The 10,753-nt window shown below is 59.2% G+C and overlaps 1 protein-coding gene across 1 annotated transcript; it reads left to right on the plus strand.

Annotated features, from left to right (window-relative positions):
* The first annotated feature begins 414 nt into the window (after window positions 1–414).
* Window positions 415–10,518, plus strand: MYG1 (MYG1 exonuclease). The gene is made up of 7 exons (XM_038379357.2): window positions 415–604; window positions 3,405–3,517; window positions 5,365–5,524; window positions 7,849–7,998; window positions 8,492–8,614; window positions 9,531–9,712; window positions 10,116–10,518. Exons 1-7 carry the CDS (start codon window positions 470–472, stop codon window positions 10,300–10,302), a joined length of 1,050 nt encoding a protein of 349 aa, XP_038235285.1. The 5' UTR covers window positions 415–469; the 3' UTR covers window positions 10,303–10,518.
* The last annotated feature ends 235 nt before the right edge of the window (window positions 10,519–10,753 follow it).

Genomic DNA, 10,753 nt, shown 5'->3' on the forward strand with positions numbered 1-10,753 from the left:
AATATATAGCTATTTTACTCTCTTAAATATTTATAATGGGCACCTCATACAGTAATAATTACGTAGGGCAGACTAAACAGCCACGGGTGAGCGCAATTAACCCTTGGAACAATTTACCAAAGGTTGGTTACTAATTTACCAAAGGATTCTCCATCACTGCCCAGGTTTAAATCAAGAGGGGAAGTTTTTCTAACAGGTCGCCTCCAGGGAGTAGGGGGGGAAGCTCTCTGGCCTGCCTTGTACAGGAGGTCCTGCTGGATGATCACAAGGGCCCCTTCTCTCTAGCCTGAGACTCTATGAACCCAGGGCCGGGTCTCTGCTCCGTGAGCGGCCCCCTCCCACCACCCAGCCCCGGGGGCCAGCCTGGCTCACTCCGGGAGCACATGGCAGGTGAGGGCAGAGGGCGGGCAGGCAGTGGCTTCGCTTGGCCTTGGCGCGCCTGCTCGCAGGGCATGCGCAGTGGCGGCGGATGGGGCTCGGGCTTCGCGTGCTCCGGCCCCGGCCCCGCAGCGCCATGGCCCCGCGCATCGGCACCCACCGCGGCACCTTCCACTGCGACGAGGCGCTGGCCTGCTACCTGCTGCGGCTGCTGCCCCAGTACCGGGTACGGGACCCTCCGGACCGGGACCCCCCCCGGGACCGGGGATCCCGCCCCCCCACCGGGCCCCCCCAGCCCCCAATGGACTGGGACCCCCCCGGGACCTGGGGATCCCGCCCCCCCACCGGGTCCCCCCAGCCCCCAATGGACTGGGACCCCCCCGGGACCTGGGGATCCCGCCCCCCCCACTGGGCCCCCCCCAGCCCCCAATGGACTGGGACCCCCCGGGACCTGGGGATCCCGCCCCCCCAGCCCCCAATGGACTGGGACCCCCCCGGGACCTGGGGATCCCGCCCCCCCAGCCCCCAATGGACTGGGACCCCCCCGGGACCTGGGGATCCCGCCCCCCCCACTGGGCCCCCCCCAGCCCCCAATGGACTGGGACCCCCCCGGGACCTGGGGATCCCGCCCCCCCACCGGGTCCCCCCCAGCCCCCAATGGACTGGGACCCCCCCGGGACCTGGGGATCCCGCCCCCCCACCGGGCCCCCCCAGCCCCCAATGGACTGGGACCCCCTCCGGGACCTGGGGATCCTGCCCCCCCAGCCCCCAATGGACTGGGACCCCCCCGGGACCTGGGGATCCCGCCCCCCCCAGCCCCCAATGGACTGGGACCCCCCCGGGACCTGGGGATCCCGCCCCCCCACCGGGCCCCCCCAGCCCCCAATGGACTGGGACCCCCTCCGGGACCTGGGGATCCCGCTCCCCCATACCCTGCTTCCTCCACATTAGGACCCACCCTGGACATGGGATCCTGCTCCCCCCTGGGGACCCCCCAGCCCTGCCCTCCTAGCTCCCAACGGACCGGGACCCCCCCCCACCGGGACCCCTTCAGCCTCTTGGGATCCCACCCACCCAGCTCCCACCGGGACCTGGGATCCCGCTCCCCCACACCCTGCTTTCTCCACATGAGGACCCCCCCCCCCGACCTGGGATCCACATCCCCTGGGGCCTCCCTGCCCTGACCCCTGGGACCTGAGATCCTGCCCCGCACCGGGATCTCCCCAGCCCTGTCTCCTGGGATCCCACCCAGCTCCCCCCCCCAGTACCTGGGATCCCTGGGACCCTCCAGCCCCGATCCCCGGGACCTGGGATCCCATGATCCCTCAGCTCTGACCCCCCCCAACTCCGTCCAGACCAGGAACCCCTGGGACCTGGGATCCTGCCCCCACCGGGACCCCCCCAACCCCCTGGGATCCCACCCAGCTCCCCCTGGGACCCCCCACTAGCCCTGCCCCCCCCAGCTCCCTCCAGACCGGGACCCCCCCGGGAACTGGGATCCCACCCCCTACCAGGACCCTCCCCCAGCCCTACCCCCTCAGCTCCCTCCGGACCGGATCCCCCCCCGAACCCTCCCCCAGCCCTGCCCCCCCAACTCCCTCCAGAATGGAACTCCCCCGGGACCAGGAATCCCGCCCCCCACCGGGACCCCCCCAGCCCTGCCCCCCAGCTCCCTCCGGACTGGGATCCTGCCCCCCCACGAACCTCCCCAGCCCCCCCCAGGTCCCTCTGAACTGGGACCCCCCAAGCCCTGCCCCCTGGGATCCAACCCATCCCCACCCAGCTCGCCCCAGAACCTGGGATCCCGCCCCACCCTGGGAACCCTCCCAGCCCTGGCCTCCAGCTCCCTCCGGAACGGGACCCCCCAGGATCCTGCCCCCCCCACCGGGACCCCCTCATCCCCCTGGGATCCCACCCAGGTCCCCCCAGGACCTGGGATCCACATCCCCTGGGACCCCCCCAGCCCTTACCCCTGGGACCTGGGATCCCACCCCCCCGGGAACCTCCCCAGCCCTGCCCCCCCCGATCCCTCTGGATCGGGACCTGCCCAGGACCTGGGATCCACATCCCCTGCAGCCTCTCTGCCCCCCTGGAACCAAGGCCCTTTCCCAGTACACCTGCCCTCTTTCCCCCCCGGAAACTGAGACTCCCAGTCTCGAGCACTCCCCCAAGACGACCTTCTCCCTGGACCTTTCCCCAAAACCAAGACCCCACAACCACCCTCCCCCAGTTTGCCTTCCTGGGACCTGGGCCACCATCTGACACCTCCCCCTGAGAACTAAGAAGCCTGGGACCCCCCCCCCCCAAAATCCCTGTTTCCATCCTGGGACCCCCACCTGGGAACTTGGACCTATACCCGAGACTCCCTTCTGCCCACCAGGAGCTGGTACCCTTATCCCGCAGCCCCTTCCCCACCAGGAATTGGGACCCCCAACTGGGATACCAGTCCTCCCATACACCCCAGGATCACCTATCCCCCAGGACTCCCGGCATCCCCACCTAAGACCACGGTACACCATGACTTCCTCCTGAGAACAGGACCCCCATCCACCGGTACCCTTTTCCCCTTCTCGTCCTCCTGGGATCCAACATTCCCGTCCCTTGACACACCTCCATCCCCTCCTGCTGGCACTGGGGCATGCACCCCTCCCTTTCCCTTGGGATTCCCAGTCCCCTTTGCCCCGAGACTCAGCAACCCTCTTCTGGGACCTCAAACCCTGGACAGCTCTCTCTCGGGCACATCTTCCTCCTTTTCCCAGAGCCTCCAGCTCCTCTCCTGGGCACCCCCCCCCCCACCCCCTCTGGAGACTAGCACACCCTGGGACTAGGGACGGGGATCCCTCCCATCATCTTTCCTAGGAGACACCAGCCCCAGAAAGCCCCAGTTCCTTCCCCCTTGGGTGCCTCTGACCACTGCTGAGTCCAAGCCCTGCCCCTGCTAATAAACACGGGGTGGAGCTGAATTCACTCCCATACTGAGCTGCTTTGTGGAGGGGAACCTTTCATTGTGTGCCCCCTCCCTCCAGGATGCGGAGATCATCCGGACGCGGGAGCCCCAGCTGCTGTCCGAGTGCGACGTGGTGGTGGACGTGGGTGGTGAGTACGACCCTCAGAAACACCGGTATGATCATCACCAGAGGTGAGGACAAAACGCACAGCCTCTGCCTGGCCCCTCCCACTGCAGGGGCTCAAAGCATGTGACAAAGGAAAGGGCAGGAGCATCACGCCTCCCTTTATAGATGGGGGAACTGAGGCACAGAGGGGGGGAGGGGAATCTGAGTGGACTAGCGGACAGGGGACTGGGCTGGGACTCAGGCCACATAGTTCCTGGTTCTGTTCCTGGCTCTGCTGCTGACCTTAGACATGTCCCTTCCATTCTCTGGGCTTCTTTTCCTTCCCGGTCTCTCTGTGCAGCACCTAGCGCAGTGGGTCCCTGATCTCGACTCTCCTGGGATACAGGTAATTATGTAACAGCAAAGTGACTTGCCCAAGGTCCTACACCAAGCAACTGAGTAGAACCCAGGCATCCTCACTGTCACTGGGTCATGGGGCCTGGGCCCATCCTTCTTAGGGAATATCTACACTGCCTCAGACTCAGGTTTAAGCCCAAACCCTCCTACCATCCACACACAAATCTGACTGACTTGGGCCAGGAAACCCTCTGGACCCGGTGTTAGGATATAGATGTTCAGGCCTGTCTGTAAAGGCCTATAACTCTAAGAATTTAGGTGTATTCTTATCACTTGGCTAGTTCTAAAGATATAAAAGAAAGACTCAAAATCATGTCTGCCGGTGTAAGGGCCTCCTCTCACTGCGACAGTCTGAGGCCCTGTTCTTAGGCTAAGGCCTTTGGCTAAGCACCAGAGGCTGCCATAAGCTGGGAAGCGACCGGTCACATTGAAATCGGGTGCTATTGGGCCATTAGGATACAATCCTGTCCTGATAATGCCCCTCGCCTCCAGAGAAAGGGAAGTGCCTAGAAGATGTAAAAGGAAACTTAGTTTGAGAGCATCCTGTCTGGCAAGAACTCGCTTATCAATAGCTGGGATGTGAAATCCTCACTTCTGTATTGTTTTGTCATTAAAGTTCCCACTTTGCTATTGTTTATTTGCATGGTCTCTGTCTAGTTCTCGGATTGTTTCTGTCTGCTGTATAATTAATTTTGCTGGGTGTAAACTAATTAAGGTGGTGTGATATAATTGATTACATAATTACGTTACAATATGTTAGGATTGGTTAGTTAAATTTCAGGAAAATGATTGGTTAAGGTATAGCTAAGCTGAACTCAAGTTTTACTATATAGTCTGCAGTCAATCAGGATGTGGGTGGGGGGGAATGGGGGTGGGGAAATGGGAATCATGTTTTGCTAAAGGGGGAAATGGGAACAGGGATACAAGTATGGCTCTGTGGTGTCAGAGCTGGGAAGGGGGACACTAAGGAAGGAAACTGGAATCATGCTTGCTGGAAGTTCACCCCAATAAACATCAAATTGTTTGCACCTTTGGACTTTGGGTATTGTTGCTCTCTGTTCATGCAAGAAGGACCAGGGAAGTAAGTGGGTGAAGGAATAAGCCTAGGACCCAACTCAGCAAGGAAAGGGAGATCTGAGTTCAAGTCCCACCGAAATTGGATGCAAGCCCTGTCATTTTGCAGTGTGGACGCAGCTCCAGACACAGACCTGAGTCAGAAGGGCTGCGTAGTGCTGTATGGATGGGTTTGCATGGCTCTGAGACCCAGGTCCAGCCATTGTACGCCCTGGTTTACTACGCAGTGTGGATCTTAAGCGCTGGCTTGGAAACACTGAGTCCACAAGCCTGGGTCCCCCAATCTGGGTTTACACTGCAGTGTGGACACACCCTAATGGGCTCAGGCAGTGGGCACAGCAATGGCTAGTATTTCAGTTATTTTGGTGTATAATACACTAAAGAAGGAGGGGTGGCCCTAGGGCCTTAGGAGCTCGGGCTAATTCTTCCCTGCCTTTTGCAGGTCCTTTTCACAGTCCATGCACTGCCTGAGGCCCGACAAGCCCTGGAAAACCAAGCTGAGCAGTGCGGGGCTGGTGTATTTCCATTTTGGCTCCCAGATCCTGGCCAGTCTATTGGGGCTGAAGGAGGAGGATCCTGTAGTGCAGGTGCTGTACGATAAGGTAGGAAGTGGGGAGGCAGGGTGGGTGGGCACTAACCGGGGTGCCCCACGCTCCAGGGCTAAAAAGGCCTGTTTTTCCTCCTTAGGAAAATCATAATCAATACCCCTTTCTGGCCCCTCCTGTCTGAGGATCTCAAAGCACTTTGCAGACATGGATGCAGTGATCCTCATCAGCGTCCTGTTTGGTGGATTGGTATCCTTAGCCTTGTTTTATAGCTGGGGAAACTGAGGCACGGAGCAGGGACGTGTTTTGGCCAGGAATGGTGACTCGCCCGTAGAGATGGGATTGGAACCCCAGCCCCTCCATCTCTGACCGTTAGACGCCCTTCCCCTCCCAGACCTAGGAATGGAACCCAGGAGTCCTGGCACCATCACCTTGCTCTAATGGCTGGCTGATGCTCCCTTTGTAAAAAGTCCTATTCTGCTGACCTTCCCCAGGAAACCCGCTTTTTTTAGACACGCTCTCACTGTCCATATTCTCGGATTCCCACCATGATGTGGGCGGGGTGGGGGGGTGTGTTCATCCCAGCTGCACCCCAGAGACAGGGGAAGGCAGGTAGCTGCTGCCTTGTTCGGAAGCTGCAGGAGCCAGTTCAGCTCCTGGTACAGGCTCGGCCTGTCCTAACTTGAAAAGCACCCATGGGACTTGGCAGGGGTGCAGAATTGCAGATGGGTAAGGTTGCCCCATCCTTGCCTCTGCCCTGACACGGGATGTCCCTGCTTGTGGGATAGAGGGGTCCCTGTGTTGCTGGGATCCCCCAGGAGGGGCTCTTGGGCCTGGCCTGCCTAGCAGCCGTAGAGAGGTTGGATGGAATCTGGAGAATCTCTGCACATGGTTTCCTGCTCACGCATGCCCAGAGTTGCTGCGGTTTACGGTGGGTGCGCTGTTCTCCAACGGCCAAGCCCAGCTCACGTTTCTGTATAACAGAGCTAAGGCGTAGCTAGGCTCATGGTCTCAGCCCCTCGGGCCAGGTCGTTTTCCCAGCAGCCCTTGCTGCTCCTTCTGCTGGTAGCTGGAAATGCAGAGTTTGTGGCCTCAGAAGGCCAAGCTGGGTCCTTTTCTGCATCTTGGCGGCTGATAAAGGAGCCGCAGCGGGAGCCGGGCTGGCGAATCTGCCTGAGCCAGAGCAGACTTCAATATCTTCATAAATGATCTGGAGGATGGTGTGGATTGCACTCTCAGCAAATTTGCGGATGATACTAAACTGGGAGGAGTGGTAGATACGCTGGAGGGGAGGGATAGGATACAGAAGGACCTAGACAAATTGGAAGATTGGGCCAAAAGAAATCTAATGAGGTTCAATAAGGATAAGTGCAGGGTCCTGCACTTAGGATGGAAGAATCCAATGCACCGCTACAGACTAGGGACCGAATGGCTCGGCAGCAGTTCTGCGGAAAAGGACCTAGGGGTGACAGTGGACGAGAAGCTGGATATGAGTCAGCAGTGTGCCCTTGTTGCCAAGAAGGCCAATGGCATTTTGGGATGTATAAGTAGGGGCATAGCGAGCAGATCGAGGGACGTGATCGTTCCCCTCTATTCGACACTGGTGAGGCCTCATCTGGAGTACTGTGTCCAGTTTTGGGCCCCACACTACAAGAAGGATGTGGATAAATTGGAAAGAGTACAGCGAAGGGCAACAAAAATGATTAGGGGTCTAGAGCACATGACTTATGAGGAGAGGCTGAGGGAGCTGGGATTGTTTAGTCTGCAGAAGAGAAGAATGAGGGGGGATTTGATAGCTGCTTTCAACTACCTGAAAGGGGGTTTCAAAGAGGATGGCTCTAGACTGTTCTCAATGGTAGCAGATGACAGAACGAGGAGTAATGGTCTCAAGTTGCAATGGGGGAGGTTTAGATTGGATATTAGGAAAAACTTTTTCACTAAGAGGGTGGTGAAACACTGGAATGCGTTACCTAGGGAGGTGGTAGAATCTCCTTCCTTAGAGGTTTTTAAGGTCAGGCTTGACAAAGCCCTGGCTGGGATGATTTAACTGGGACTTGGTCCTGCTTTGAGCAGGGGGTTGGACTAGATGACCTTCTGGGGTCCCTTCCAACCCTGATATTCTATGATTCTATGATTCTATGACTCTGCCTTGGTCTGGGTATCTGCAGGGCTGGCGGGAGTTAACCCTCTTTGTGGCACTGAAGCCGGCAGGTCACCGTGGCAGCTGACTCAGATGGGCCCGTTTTTACAGCCTCTGATCTGCTCGTGACCGGCCTGAATCCGCCAAGAGGTTTCATCGGGAGGTGGGCAGGGTAAGGCGCCCCCTTTTCTCCCCCCCCCACGCAGACCCTGTTTTATCCTCTTCTCCGCCCCCATCCCAGCTGTACGAGAACTTTGTGGAGGAGATCGACGCCATCGACAACGGCATCGCCCAGTGGGACGGGGAGCCTCGCTATGCCGTGACCACCAACCTCAGCGCCAGGGTGGCCAACCTCAACCCCCGCTGGAATGACACAGACCAGGACACGGAGGTGGGCATGTGGGGGCGGGCGGAGGGGAAAGCGCAGGTACCAAGTGGGCTGCACCATGGAAACATGGAGGGGAGCATAGACTTAGAGGGGGGTGGGCTGTACCATAGGCGCAGACCTCCTATCTATCTATCTGACCCATCTATCTGTGGGTGCTCCGGGGCTCAAGCACCCCTGGGGAAAAGAATTGTGGGGGTTCAGCACCCACCAACCACAGCTGTTCAGCGGCAAGAGGGAGGGCAGAGAGCAGCAGGCAGGCAGGGGCCTCAGGGGAGGGGGTGAAGCAGGTGTGGGAAGAGGCTGGGAGGGGGGCCTCAGGAGGAGGTGCAGCCTCAGGAGAGGGGGTGGAGCAGGGACAGGGCTTTGGGGGAAGGGGCAGAGTGGGGCGAGGCTTCCGGGTGGAGCAGGGATGGAGCCTCCCACAGGTAAAAATTAAAGTCAGTGCCTATGGGCTGGGGAAGGAGCAGCTAAATTCCCTGGCTTGTTTCTCCTCCAGGCCGGGTTCAAGAAGGCGATGGAGCTGGTGGGCCGGGAGTTCCTGGACCGTCTCAATTACTACCACCGCTCATGGCTGCCGGCTCGTGCGCTGGTGGAGGAAGCCATTCAGAAGCGCTTCAAGGTATCTTCTAGCACGCAGGGGTTCTTGGTCTAGGGGCTGGACCAGCCCTGGCCTCCCCACGTGGGGATTCTCAAGCTTGGGGGACCCCGGGATGGCAGAGGCTGATCACTGTCCTATTGGCTGTATGCTGGGCTGGGGTGTTGAGCCTAGATTTGGTTGAGAGGCTTGGCCCAGTGCCCAGCTTGTGTTTCCAAGGATAATTCATACCCCTTCCAAGGATTTTCAAGCACATGATGTCCACTGCAGTTGATGCCCACCAAAGACACACACACACACACACACACACACACACACACACACACACACACACACACACACACACACACACACACACACACACACACACACACACACACACACACACACACACACACACACACACACACACACACACACACACAGAGTCAATAAATTTCCACTCTGCAGAAGTGGGGCAGCAGCCTATCTGAGGCCACTCAGTGAGCTGGGAATAGAACCCAGGAGTCCCGACTCCCAGCATGTCCCCTGCCTGCGTTTCTCTGGTCACTGAACATGCTTGGCAGTTATTCCCACCGGCTACTCCAGTGGCTCTGCTTTCACGGGCATGTGGGTTTCTTTTGACCTCAGCTCCCTCCCTGGGGCAGTGACAGGGCCTCATTGGGCCAGGCACCGCACAGAGACACAGTCAGGGACTGTGCCTGAGCTTGCCCAAGTCAGGGACTTGCTCAAAGAGCTGAGACTCTAGACTCGGGAGGGGAAACAGAGGCACAGAGAGGGGAAGTGACTTGCCCAAGATCACTCAGCAGGTCAGCGGCAGAGCTAGGAATAGTCCCAGCCCAGGGCACAAATCCATTGTGGTTGTAATGGCCCAGCATCCCGGGAGCTCTTATCTGCTCCCCTCCCTTCCTGAGTCCCATGTCTCCCTCTCCCCTGGCAGGTGGATCCCAGTGGCGAGATCCTAGTGTTCTCCCAGGGCGGCTGCCCCTGGAAGGAGCATCTCTTCAGCCTGGAGTCTGAGCTGGGGGTGGAGAAACCCATCAAGTTCGTCCTGTACGCGGATCAGAGCGGCCAGTGGCGAGTGCAGTGCGTCCCTGCCGGGCTCCACACCTTCCAGAACCGGTAAGACGCTTGGCCCCCAAAGCCCCACCCCCAATCTTCTCTTGCATGCCCCCCACCAGCAATGGGGTGAGGGAGAGACAAGCCACTGCCTCTGCGAGGGGAAGGGAGCGGGGGTTGGGAGTGGAAGCCCCTAAACGACATAATTGTACGAGCACAAACACTGTGTAAACTAAGTCCAAGCGGGGCTCGCTTGGGTTCATCTTAAACCTGCTCCTAATGTAAACGGAAATCAGAGCACCTGTGTGTCTTGGATATTTCACACTATTTCTGGGTGCAGACAAGCTCGGTGTCTGAGCTGGGTCAGGTGAGGGTGCCAGGGAGATCGAGAACCTTCGGACGCACCTCAAATGCTCTGAGCTCAACCACGCCTCTTTCCTCCTTGCTCGGTTTCTCTCCTGGCCAGGCTGTCCCTGCCGGAGGAGTGGCGCGGAGTCCGGGACGAGGCGCTCTCCCAGCTCAGCGGCATCCCGGACTGCGTTTTTGTGCACGCCAGCGGTTTCATCGGAGGCAACCGGACCAGGGAAGGCGCGTTGCGAATGGCACAGAGCACGCTGGCTCGGCAGACCGGCCCTGACGCGCCAAGCAGCTGAATGCCACCAGACTGTCCCAACAGAGCCGGCCCCCCGGGGAGAGCTTCTGGGTCCCGCTAAGCCCGTCCGGGTCGTGCTGTGAGGAGAGCCAGTGGAGAGTTCCCGAACTGGGCCCTGGCCAGCGGAAACCCCTGGAGGATTGAGGCCGGGTGGCCGCGGAATCACAGCGAGGATTGGAAAATGCTGGAAGTGGAATAATAAAGGATTGTGGATGGACCTGTCCGCGTTGGGTCTGTCTGTCACGCGGCTAGGCCAGGGCGAGCCATGACGTAAATCAGGTCGGCCATGCTGGTCGCAGCCCCCGTGGTATACTTGTGCTGTGCATCTGTGCTGGGCTGCATCAGTGCAGGTGCGCCAGGTAAACAAAGCAACACCAGCTGTGACATTCCCCGGGGCACGATCTGGACTGATGGACAATTCTCCAGCCTGGGGTGCCCACATGCAGCCTCCA

This window comes from Dermochelys coriacea, chromosome 20 (assembly GCF_009764565.3).
Source record: "Dermochelys coriacea isolate rDerCor1 chromosome 20, rDerCor1.pri.v4, whole genome shotgun sequence".
NCBI classification, from domain to species: domain Eukaryota; kingdom Metazoa; phylum Chordata; order Testudines; family Dermochelyidae; genus Dermochelys; species Dermochelys coriacea.

Excerpts from the sequence above, each read along its gene's own strand:
- MYG1 (XM_038379357.2), top strand. The coding sequence starts at position 470 with ATGGGGCTCGGGCTTCGCGTGCTCCGGCCCCGGCCCCGCAGCGCCATG. Across the intron at positions 3,518-5,364 it reads CGGTATGATCATCACCAGAG|GTCCTTTTCACAGTCCATGC; the intron begins GTGAGGACAAAA and ends TGCCTTTTGCAG. Across the intron at positions 8,615-9,530 it reads CCATTCAGAAGCGCTTCAAG|GTGGATCCCAGTGGCGAGAT; the intron begins GTATCTTCTAGC and ends CTCCCCTGGCAG.